At 39.4% G+C, this 12,562-nt stretch overlaps 2 protein-coding genes across 15 annotated transcripts in view; one reads left to right on the top strand and one right to left on the bottom strand.

The window, feature by feature from the left end:
* The window catches only part of ppfia2 (PTPRF interacting protein alpha 2), a 199,689-nt gene that overhangs the window by 18,290 nt on the left and 168,837 nt on the right, over positions 1-12,562 (bottom strand). For all 14 annotated transcript variants that reach the window (XM_079870217.1, XM_079870219.1, XM_079870220.1 and 11 more), the window contains 9 exons: positions 12,036-12,174; positions 11,739-11,956; positions 8,613-8,853; positions 8,154-8,183; positions 7,143-7,270; positions 6,868-7,046; positions 6,540-6,630; positions 2,317-2,398; positions 958-1,158 (listed from right to left, as the gene is read on the bottom strand). In XM_079870217.1, coding sequence (XP_079726343.1) covers positions 958-1,158; positions 2,317-2,398; positions 6,540-6,630; positions 6,868-7,046; positions 7,143-7,270; positions 8,154-8,183; positions 8,613-8,853; positions 11,739-11,956; positions 12,036-12,174 — 1,309 coding nt within the window. The remainder of the gene's footprint in view (positions 1-957; positions 1,159-2,316; positions 2,399-6,539; positions 6,631-6,867; positions 7,047-7,142; positions 7,271-8,153; positions 8,184-8,612; positions 8,854-11,738; positions 11,957-12,035; positions 12,175-12,562) is intronic.
* acss3 (acyl-CoA synthetase short chain family member 3) overlaps positions 1-12,562 on the top strand; it is a 74,699-nt gene that overhangs the window by 59,667 nt on the left and 2,470 nt on the right. The gene's annotated exons all lie outside the window — the stretch shown is intronic.

The raw sequence follows: 12,562 nt of genomic DNA, 5'->3' as shown, positions 1-12,562 counted from the left end.
AGGGGAGACCAAACATCGTTCTCTCTGATGGGACGGGAGCCGCTGCTGAAGACGAAAACTGCGTTTCACATGCAAAATTAGTTGATGCCTTAAGTCTTGTGCACCCTGCGCAATTCCTTGCTTGTGAGCTTGTTATTGTCAAATACGACGCGTTTACGACGTCAGGTGCGTTCAAGTCACTTTCGTTGGAGCAAGATGGCGGTGTACCTTCTCTAAATTAACAACACAAAAATACAGCAAGGTTTTTAAACTACTTCTAGAAAATGAAGAACAGAATGTGCATCAGGTTTGTTTTGCTTTTTATGTTTTTTTTTATTCATTTAAGAAGCCACTGTAAACTTGTAATATTGCCATATTACAATGCTATTATATTTTGTGCCTGACAACGTCACTGCTAAATACCTATAAATATTGTGGTATTCTGCCCGTAAAGATCGGGGCTGAAAGAGAATCCTGAGCTTCTCACCCGTATTTATGACTTTGCAGTGGCGTACTTTTCGACATGTCTTGAACGCACAATATGTGTCAGATGGCCAGTTGTGGACAAAATCGTACAGTGTGCACCAGACTTTGTGTAATTAGTAGTTTTTCAGGAGATGCTTTAAGAAAGTGTGCATACAAATACCTTTGAGAAAGAAAAACTTAAATAAGCTGCAGTTTGACAGCTGGGATGTGTGTATGTGTGTGTCAGTCTGTGAATGTGTCATCACACAATACAGTCACTGATCAGCTGTCACAGATGATGCAAAACACTATTACCATGACAACAGAAAAAAAATTAAGCTGCAAATGGGTTAAAAATAACTGTCAGTAAGGATGCTATTATGGCGATGGCCCAGTATTCGCCAAACAAGGTAAGGTACTTTGATGATGAAACTTTGAGAGGGAGTTTGTACTTTTTAATAATGTATTTTATTGATAAGAAAGCAAATAAACAAAGTGTGTGTGTGTACTCACGGTTCTAGACGTAGGGGGAGCAGAGGGGCTGGTGAGCGAGACCATCTCCTGGATGGCCAGACGCAGTTTGAGGCGGTGCAGTGGGTTGCTGATGCCGATCTCTCTCTGGATCTCGGTGTCCGACAGGGCAGACATGATGGCCCCGCTTTTTACGTTGGCACGACACGCTGCGACGTACCATGCTGGCATCCCCAGCCACAGCTTTGAACACACACGCACATTGTTGCATGATTTACAAAGACTGCATTATAATGACTCTAAAACAGGGGTAGCCAACCCTGTTCCTGGAGGGCTACCTTCCTGCAGACTTCAGCTCCAACACACTTACCTGTTATACCATGAACACCTTAATTAGCTGGTTCAGGTGTGATTGATTAGGGTTGGAGCTAAACTCTGCAGGATGGTAACCCTCGAGGAGCAGGGTTGGAGACCCCTGCTCTAAAACATCTATATTGCAAGCTTCACCACTAGATGGTGCCATCGCCCTATGTGTAAGTCTTTTCTGACTATAAACAAACATAAATATGTTTTAGCACCATGGCCAACTCATGCAACTCATTCTCTACTGAATATTTATATGTAACATTGTTGGAAAACTCTAAAGCTTAATACTGCAATTGCATCATTCTAGGAAAGACTGATCTCAGTATGTAATATGCAACTGTTCTACTACTCAGATCCTTATTTAGCTGCCATTAAAGAGCCTTGGAGTTATCTTAACCATGCAATAAACTGCCTATCTGTGCCATTATATGGAAAAAATACATAAATAATTTCAAGGATACCATCCCAGGCCTCCCTTTTTGGAGCAAGAATCACATTTATTTCTATATTAGTTTCTTTGTTTTTGGCTGCTTAGCTGGACATATAAAACATTAACCAGATAACAAATGGTATCTTTAAGGCTGGAATACACTACAGGACTTTTAAAACACTAGCCCCCGGTTTAAGGCTTAAGTTAGTCCCAGACTAAAACGCATGTTTGAGCTGTTTTAATATCATATCTTAAAATATATCACTGCCATTGTTTTGTCTCAAGATGCACGGCAGTGATGTTTTTTCTAAGGCACATTTATAAAAGCTACTTAAATGTCCTAATTGAACTAAGGTCTGTCTGTTAAACCGGGCCTAGGCATAATACACTTGCTTACTTAAAAGTTTTCTGAACATCCTACACTTAACAACTGTCAAGTCCTTTCGAACAGGACAAACTCATGAAGAATCATGCGCCTCATTGTTAGGAGACGCATGACAAATGAAAACATTTCGATTCTACTATGGCAGACATTTACTTAAGACGCACATCACATAATTAATATTCATGTTTATGTGCCCAAACCGAAAATTAATACTGCCCACCTCCAACCATGCGACAACTGTAGGACCGTCCCACTGAGCGAAAGGTAACCCTTTTCTTCTGGCTTCTTCCAACAATTCGTGCCTAGAGAGAGAGCAGGTGGCAGAGACAAAGCGAGACAGAGAGGAAGAAAGATAAGGAGAAAGACAGAACTAGCTTAGAGATAATCAACTGAACAGAGAGAGAGAGGGAGGGAAAGGGGCATGTAGAGAGAGAAAGTGAGATGCTTTATCTGTCTCTGCCAGGTTTCCTGTGCTTTAATGGCCACTATCTGTTTATCAGAGCAACATGGAACACCAAATGCATACGTTTCTTTTTAAAAGTTTCTTTCATACCCACTTCTACTAGTCCGTAATTAGCATGTAGCATGACGAATGCTACCTTTTCATGCAATCTCTGTAAATAAGCAGTACCTAAGCCAATATAATGCTTGGTTTGAGTTCACATCGCTCCATGATTTAATTTTAGGTCCGTCTCGTCTCTTAAAAATGGTCTGGGTTTCTGTTTATGAATCAAAGACCAGGTTGCGGTGGGATAAAACGAACAAAGAAACTAAGGTTGAAGTCGATCACGCTGAGAAGCCAACTAACTGAAAGTTCCAGTTTCTCAGATAAACATATCGTGACATTTCCTTGCTGTGTCCTGATCCTCGCCTATAAAACCGAGAGCTTAAGGAAACTGGAATGCTGTGACTTATCGAGGGAAAACAGAAACACCTTTTCTTTTGAACCCTATTCCGTCTTTTTCTTGATAAATATTTGCGCTTTAAGACAAGGCTGCTATCATAAACTCTCATCAGACTTTCACACATACGCTTTTTTTTTTACAGCGTTCTTCAGTGGGAAATATGTTTAGCTTTTTCCAAGGTTTTACAGGGGCTGAAGGACTTGTAACAGAGTGTGTCCTCAGCAATGTTCCAATATATCTCTCCTGCTAACGTCAGAATGTACTCGTCTCCAAGGATCCGTAACTTAGAGATATTCCAAGGCAAGGCTTTATGTTTGGTGGAACTGTGTTGGAATTCTGAGGGCATTTGGCTACAGAACAAGTACAGTTGAATATTTTTACGATTCACGGATGTTGTGGTGGACTTTAAGGCAGAGACAGTTGGATGTTCCTCCCTCAGAGCAGCTTCATAATCCATCTGCATCTTTGGGGTCTACAGTAAGGCCACTTGAATGAACTGTTGGGTACAGTACTAACACATGCTGTAGTGAGTGATATGGTTCTGTCTGCAAAAAATATATCTCAAAACCGTTTACGTGACCACTGATATATTTTTTCCACCGAAATGGCGCCGCAATGGTGTCTGATCCGGTTCTGTGTTTGTGTGTGTGTGTTTGGGGGCTTGTTTATAAGTCTTAGTTCTTGTTTTGGGAACATATTTTAGCATTCCAAGTGATTCTGTTCCTTTATGCAGATTGTTTGTACAACTAAAGCTGGTTTTTAATCAAACTATTGAATAAAAATATTAATTTAAATGTTTGGAAAATGCCACTATGAGACAAACCCTGGTACATAAATGGCACTGTTATTAACAAGTTTTGATCCCTTTTTGAAATGGCACCTTGTGAAAATGCAACTTTGTATTTTCGGAACAAAGGGGATAAAAACATTCTAAGCAAACACAATTCCATGATGTTCTATTGTAGTATCAGCTATTTCAGATAAACCTGACCCTAAAAGACATTAAAAATGTCACCTGTTGGTCCTCAGTTTTAAGTAAACGGCTCTTGGTCTGAATAAGCTGCTAATAAAGTGGACCAGACTTTACAATGAGAGTTAAAGTTGGAAGTAGTGACAGATCTTTTCTTCCGTACTGTGACTGACATCCAGGTGAAACTAATTATTGGAAGAAAAAAAATGTAGGACAGGGACTTCTTTCAATCCACCAGTAATTAGATGGAGGCAGATCTTAATGTGAGCTTGCAGTCAATTGTGGGCAGGGTTTAAGCGGACTAAATGAGTGGAGAATCCGGCATACGTCACCGGAGAGAAGTCTGTCGTTTCACTGGAAGTTCGAGTTATCACATTTTGATTAAGATTTGTTTGTTGTTGCATGGATGAATTGTTCACAACATGCATTTAGAAAATAGACTGGGTGAAATATGCATGAATAAGGTTTCCTAGTATAAACTGGCAGGTTTAAAGGGCCTAATTTTCCTGAACCACCTTTTCTTTGATGTAAACACAAAGCACAGAACCAGATCGGGCACCGGCACCGTGTCGGTGGCGAACTATCCAGTGGCCGTGAGCTTTCGTGTCTGTGTGCTGTAAAGGCAATAAGGCCTTCGTGGTGATGGTGGTGGTTATGATGTATCTCTCCTCATCTTTACGTGTTGGACTGCATATGTTCAGGTCCAATGTAATGCGTATGAGTGACTTCCTCTGAACATACTGTCGCTGGGGAGGGAGAGAAACAGTTATGAGAGAAAACAAAATGAAAAGAAAAAGAGAGCAGGGAAGTAGTCAATGAGTTGACAGTCCATAACCAGAGACGAGACCTGGTTATTGAATACGGCACACAATGCACACACACGCGCACGCACACATACACGAGAGGAGAAAGGCCTCGGCATGGCAGATCGAGAACAGGTTGTTATAAAGGCACACATTCTCTCTCCAGGCAGAGATGCATCCTCTATAGAACTGCAGAGGGGGAGAATCACATTTACAGTCAAATGAAAAAGAAAGGCAGAGGCAGGGGTCTCTAGATGGACAGAAAGGAAATGCGTCGGACCCCCCTGAAGATAGACACACACTTTAGGAGCATGACGACAGACACGGACAGAGCGTCGACAGTGGAAAATGCAGCAAGTCTCGGCAACACAAACTAAACTTACCCGCTGATACAGAGTCAGATGAGGAGAAAGAGAGAGAGAGAGAGAAAAGAAAAATAGAGAAAGCGATGGGAGACAAAATTAAATGCTTGTTATTGAGCATACTGTATGTAGTTTAGAAAAACACCTCAGCTCAGACACGTGCATTACTGTTGGGAATTGTTGTATTTTTGCACTTTGATATTGACTTGTCCGTCACAATTGAACAGATCTTGTCATTAAAAGTTTTTTTTTTATATCATACAGCATGCAAAAAGTGTGCAATGGAAACGGTGAAGAGTCGTCCTCGCATGGCGCCACGATGGATGAGACCGACATGAGTCAAGTTACATAAAACGGTCACACTCAACCATTAGCGTTAAGGCAAAGAAACGTGATATTCGGCAAGCATCACATCATGACATGCTGTAAACACATCTAAGTATGAGACAAACTCACAAGCTTGCTATGAAAGGCACATTCTCATGTTAACATACAATTTACAATCATACAAATACAACACAATTACATTATCTTAGTAGTACAACATGTGGCATATAGATAATAAGGCAGTATTATTATTGTAAACTTAAACGAATGAAAACTATACTGACCATGAAAAGTCGTTCTTTTTATTAAATGAGCTAACGTAAGGCTCGAAACATACTCTACCCAAATCCGTAAATGTGCGAACGGCAGTTGGTTACGCAAGCTCAGCATTCAGGATTTTTTGGCAAAAAAGTTTTAGTGCATCAAAATGGTGATGGAAATGCTCATTTTATATACATTTTAGATTAACTTAATATCGATGCTTCAAATGTCGCAAAAAAAATAGTTTAGAAACATTTATTTATTGGAAAATTATTCATTACGAAACAAAATGCAACAAAATTTTCAGTGTTACTACAAGCATCGGCATAGCCTTGCGTCTTACTGAATGGTTGTTTGTTCTATCAGGTCATCTACTGTCATGGCGGATCAATGGTTTGAAGATATTTTAGCTTCACAACTTAGCTACGTTAGTTATAGTGTCAGTATGCTCATAGCTAGCTACCTAAATAACAGTTACTTTATCGCATTAGTCTATCATGAGCACTGAGGCTTGCTATCGCCAAAGTGACACAAAAACACACACCAAGTCTGCACAACAGGACCGCACGTTTGCAATGCGCTTGCTTACTGGCGTAAAGTATGTTTCTGGCCTAAGGCACTACAAAGCATCCAGATGGGCCATATGTTTTCACAGGGAAGAAAAACATGACAGTTTGTAAGGAAGGTTGTCATGGTGTGTCAGTAACATTTACTTAGTTTTACAAGATTTGGGCCCAGGAATTAATTACCTTCATAAAAGGTTGTGTTTGCCATCTAATTTGAATTTGTCAGAAAGCGATTTATAAAATACTTACTTCTTTTTAAGCCTGCGATCTTTCTCTGCCTGTGTTCCCAGCTTTCCAACAGCAATATCCTGACCCATAAGCTCAGGATCGGATACATTTCCTATTGATGGAAAAAAGCCATTAACCCGTCATCTGATAATGTTAGTGTGATCATTATATTTATATTCAACTCTAGATCAGTATTTTATCAGATTCAATCAGTATTGAAAAGGGCTGTGATATATCAACATCATGTCATAGAGCTTAACCTGAATTTAAACCAGACCCCACCCCCCACACCCCCCACACCCCCTTAATAGTTATGTCTTTATCTATGGTGCTGTGTCTATGTCCGTACCTTGTCCTGGTCCCATAATCTCTTTTCCCAGCTGCCCCAGTCTGGCCTTTTCTTTCTTCCCAAACAGCCGTCCGATGGAAGACTTGATGCCTTTCTTTTTCGGCTGTTTGTGAAGGGAGTCCTGGCTGCTGGCTACACTGCTCAGAGCACTGGCTTCCGTCTCTAATGTAGCCGTCAGCCTGGAGACAGTCAATCACATCACCAGTGTTAAAGTTGAGTTATGTTTGTACACAGCACGTGTCTAGCTGCTGTCAGGCGTCTTTTCGCTTTCTCACCGTGCGTCATTGTGCGAAGAAGCGGGTAGCGTGTGGGTCATGCGGACATGGCGAGGTGTGGGAGGCGGCGAGGTCTCGCATTTGATGGTTGCCTTGTCCTCTCGGCCGTCCTCGTCCACTGCTGCGATCTGTGAGGGAAAGAAAACTCTGGTGTCTTCCAATATTGCGCACTATTCCAAATTGAATTAAGAAAGTCTTTTTAAATTCACCCAAAATGTAGTTCACCCAAAAATGAAATATTTGTCATTTACTCACTCTCATGCCATTCCAAAACTATGACTTTTTTTTTGCTGTGGAATATAAATTAAGATATTTTGAGTCATGAAATTCAATTCAATTCAATGAAAGTCAATGGGCTCCAATGTTGTTTGTAAATCATAAAGTAAATCATACAGGATTGGAACGACATGAAGATGAGTTTTTGGGTTGAAAACAGGACGTTTTATATGTGTTTTTCATTCTAAATTAACCATAAAGATATTTTCATACAACACACAGTATAGGGTATTCCAGAAACCTTAGATATGAATTATTAATGTTAATAATAATAATATTAATAATAAGAAATAATGAAAACAATTTTAATTATAAATGATTGATTACTTGTATTTATATATATTTATTAATACTTATTTACTGCTATAATTCTCAGTATTATTGTTTTATTAACCAGCACAAATATCTAAACATCCTCAAAACAATATAAATGTGCTTAAAGAGCAAAATGGTGAAGAATAATAAGACATGTTTTCAGAGATTTTAATTTAAATTAAGTTAATTTGCCAGTGCCATGAATAAACCTCATTATATTGTGTTATACTTATTCATTCCAGATCAACACCCTTTTGAACTATAACAGGTACAGTACAATTCAGTTCCAACTCATGAATTTGAAATGGAAATAATTTTTACATTCAAATTTTTGCCCAACCCTGGTGTCCTCTGTGGTGCCTATGAAAATAATCATGGCAAATACATGAGCTCTTTTGTGAGGGGACTTTTAAGTAGTACCTTTCTCCTGTGCTTCCGCAAGTCACTAGGCTGCAGAACAGAACAGAAAAGATAAAACGTTAACAGCTTTCTGCCTGTTAATGGAGTTGATAGTCATACAGCATTCAAAGCAACTCAACGTGTTGTTAAAGAAACTGCAGAGAAAATACTAGAAAAGCTGTAATACAGAATTTGATTGAGAGATTTCATACCGTTTCATTTGTGGATTAACCAGCACTACAACTTGCATGAAAAAATGTCCCAAAGACGTTCAAGTAATGTGGCTTAAATTAAACAAATATTATTCAAGAGGTCATATACATTTTTTAAATAAAGTAAATAAATAAAATTTTCATTTCCAATGACTGTTTTCTTCCATCTACGGTCAGCACAGCTGATATCTAAAATATCAAAGAAAATGTACTGTAAATCCTCATGATATGACCCCTGTAGGACAGAGATACGCATGAGCTCGTATACCAGTGTCATGACCCCCATGCGCTCCATGTCGCGGGCCGGGCTGCGCGGGGTGAGTTTGGGGGTGGAGTGTCCGCTGGGAGGTGAGGAGGAGGCGAGGGAGGATGCGGTGGCCGAGGCAGTCATGCAGGCTCCGGGATGATGAAGCCGCGCCAGGTTCAGACCCTCCAGGCTCACGCTGGCCACGCGGTTCTCAATTTCCTCTGCCCTCAGTTCTGTCGACTCCTTCTCTTCTTGGATCAGCCTGAAGAAACAAGAGAAAAAGAGTTTAGCCCACAGTGAGTTAGGAAGTATTTGATGATAATCTACTAGCATTTTAATTTACAACATTACTGGAAGTGCTAAGCTTTCTGGGTGAAAATATGTAACCATTTTTGGCAAAAAGACTACGAACACTGTAGTTAAAACTTCTAATTATCCCTTAGTACAATGGATAGTGCCAAATGAAAAACTTTGAAAACAGAAAAATGACTAAATAAATGCAATAACAAGCCCAGAGAGACAGAGAAATAATAACAGGCTTGTGCTTTACTGGCCGAAGACTTATGCGGTTGGTTTCAGTCAGTGAAGGCTCGAGGACACGAACCGACAACACTCAAGGATGGCAAACTGCAGTTTGCTGATCTAATGTTCGACAGCTCTTGTAGTGGATGTTTTTCATGGGCTCAGATTATTGAATATCTTGTAAAGCAACCATCGACTGGGCTGCAAACAATTAAACATTGACCATTTGTCAAGCATTTAACATGTTTACAGTTGGTTGTAAGGCATTCAACGGTTTTGTGTCTTTTAGCCAAACACCAAAGCTGGTGCTTTATCAAAAGCGGACCACTAATGGGAGGAGAAAAGTAAACAGCGCGCAGGGAGACCATCTTTCTTCCTGTGGTAATCAAAACAACCAGCACATTTTATAGGCATAGTTTAATAGTACAGTGAGCTGTATTTCAACACTGGTAATCAAATAAAGTTGGAAACACATACTGTACTGTACATTATATATGAGGTTGTGTATTTTTTATAAACCAGTTTTACATTAAGGGGGCTCCCGACCAAAAATAAATGTGGGAAATAACAGGACAGAACCAACTAAAAAATTCAACCTTGTCTGCAGTGAGTGGCTCTTAGCGAATTTAAAATGACCTTTGAAACATAAAATACAACTAAAGTTCCATAAAAAAAAGGCTCAAGAAATACTTGCCGTCTGTTCTGGCTTCATCAAATATTAATCACACATTTCCACTGAATTGGACAAAATTCAAATTAGATCTCAATGAAAATTGGAGTCATACATTTGCTTTTGACAACCTTAGGTGCAAGTGCCCATCCAGTCTTAGGGTCTCCAATATGTGAGGGAGATCGACAGACAGGACACAGCGATGACATATCAAGCCAGACAGGTGATAGTGGTGTGATATTGAGGAGATGAGGAGACATGAACAGCAGGAACTGCAGAAACAGCCGTTACATTTCAGTCAACCTATCTTGTTCAATAACAACTGGACAGCCTACAGGAGAAACCCTGAGCTTTGGCTGATATTTAAATCAGCATATACGCTGCCTGAAGGCACAACTCTGCTTTCTGCAGCACCTTTTATTGTTTTTAATTCAATCTAGGACTTGCGTGTAGCAGAATCCTGATTCTTTTAATAAATTTGACAGTTAAAACAAAACAAAAAAGAGCCAAGGGATTAGCTAGAAGGTTATATGTAGTTTATGGAGGAAAACTTGAATGATAAATCTACACTTTTAAGACACAAAGCTGACAAGTTCAATCCCCCATGTATGCATGTTCTCATAAAAGCTACTGGAATAATAGTCAAGGAACTTGTCACTGTAAATGTACAAGGAATCAATGTGCAAGTCACTTTGATAAAAGTCATCTAATAAATGGCAAATAAACACTTTCGTGAAAAAAATAAAATAATCGTGTAGATTTTTACAGGAGAATTAGTGAGTGAGAAGACTGAAAGAATGATCTGTAAGCGCCAGTAAAAATGTAGGAAAAAATAGCCGTACATGCGTCTGGAATAAACTAAACAACTTTTAAAATCTGAACCTAATTTAAAACTCTAGGCATCATCATACACTTTCTGACTTTGTAATTGACTAAAGAAAAAAACTGCATCATACACAAAACGACTAGACTAGACAATGACTTTCAAATTGTTCGGAACACAACAAACTCATGCAGTAACATATACCTCGCTGCTAGGGGACGCATAACAAATCAAATCTACTTAAAATCTAAAATATTTGATATCCTCTGAGTGGAAGAAATCAATATGTGAAACCAAACACATCGGAGGCTGTGCCCATCATACGCCGCACAATTTTCTGGGAAAATCTGTCAACTGACTGCACAAAATCTACAGACTTTCTCTGATTTTCAGCAACTAGCATCAACTCCACCAGACTGTAAATTAGAGGAAAGATCTGAAAAAAAGTTTTGTAGTCTATTCCAGCCTTAATCAGATTAAAAACACCACTGAGGTCTGATTTATGAGATTATGACTGTGGATATTTTAAATAACATTTAATTTATGTTTTCAGAGAAAATTAGTAAAAGTTGATTTTAATCTAATGCTAAATGCATCACAAGAACAACAAACATGGTTTTTCATTAAATAATAAAAACAATTCCCCCATAACAGAGAGTCAGATTTCAGGCCCCACAACTACATTTGTCAGTGTAACAAATTACTTGCTTTTGTTATCCAACCTGGGCTATATTTCTCTGTTAGTACTACTAGACCTAAAAATCAGCATTTGAGATATCATTAACATTCTTTTGGACCGGCTTTTTTGGACAGGTGACTACCTGGTTTAGACTTTTTGGTAGTGTAAACAAACAGCTGTCAAACCTAACAATGCTAAAGAAGGTGTGCAGCAAGGGTCAGTGTTGAGCCCCTCTGCAGTTCTCCTTGCACATTTTCCCTTGGTGACCTTTGAGGTGATATGTTTAAGAAATATAATGTTCTTAAATTGCTATAGAGATGTATTACATTACATAACAGAAATTAAAGCCATTTGAAAGTAAAACCTCTTCTCAATATCTGGGCAGACAATTAAGAATTAGACTTTTTAACCCAAGTCTTCAAAGGGTGCAGTGGTCACAATGAATAGACTGACCGGATTTCTTTATTGATGGCATCCAGTTGTTCTTGCAGCATCATTGCCAGAGTTTGAGCATCTGAATGTCCTCCAGGAGACAGTATATCCATCGAGCTGAAAAGGGTCTCTCGGTCATCGTCGTCAATATCCGACATCTCCGTGTCGCTCTCAAACGGGTGGCCGCCCAGAACGCCAAGTTGCTGAGAGCGCCATTCGTGCTCTCCCAGAGACTTAGCCTGCAGAGAGATGAAAGAGAAGCAGAACGAAGTGATGTTCAGTACAAAGCTCAAGAAACAAGGGGTGAAGAGCTCCTACCTTCTGTTCGTCAGTACGTAACCCCAGGCGCCCTCTCCTTGGTCTGCGGATCACCTTGGTGGAGCGATAATGGTCCGACTGCGTCTCGGCAAGAGAACCCAGAGAGAAACGCAGATCTCCGGAAGCATCCAGATGGGACCTGGAATCAAGACCACAATCCATCATTAAGACATCTAGAATTTAGACACATTAAATAAACTTTTCAATGCTAAAATGTCATTTGCAATGAAAGAACAATATAAAATCATGCAGGGGAATCAAAATTGCCATAAGTAATTTAATTAATATCAATGCATAAGAGGGTAACATTACCTCTGTTCCAAAACCTAGTGAGCTGCTTTGCTGTCTACATAAGCACTAGTTCTTAACCAATATTGGAACTTAATAAGTGACTGATCAGGAACAGCACAGGCAGCAACTCTAACTGCCACATAAATCCTCATGGGAAGCATACAATTTACTCTTGATTCCAATAAAAAAAAAATTCAGTGGCCTTGATCTAGAACTATTTTTCACACAAAGTCTTT

This window comes from Squalius cephalus, assembly GCF_949319135.1.
Source record: "Squalius cephalus genome assembly, chromosome: 4".
NCBI classification, from domain to species: Eukaryota; Metazoa; Chordata; class Actinopteri; order Cypriniformes; family Leuciscidae; genus Squalius; species Squalius cephalus.
This window is presented reverse-complemented; position numbering and strand designations above follow the sequence as displayed.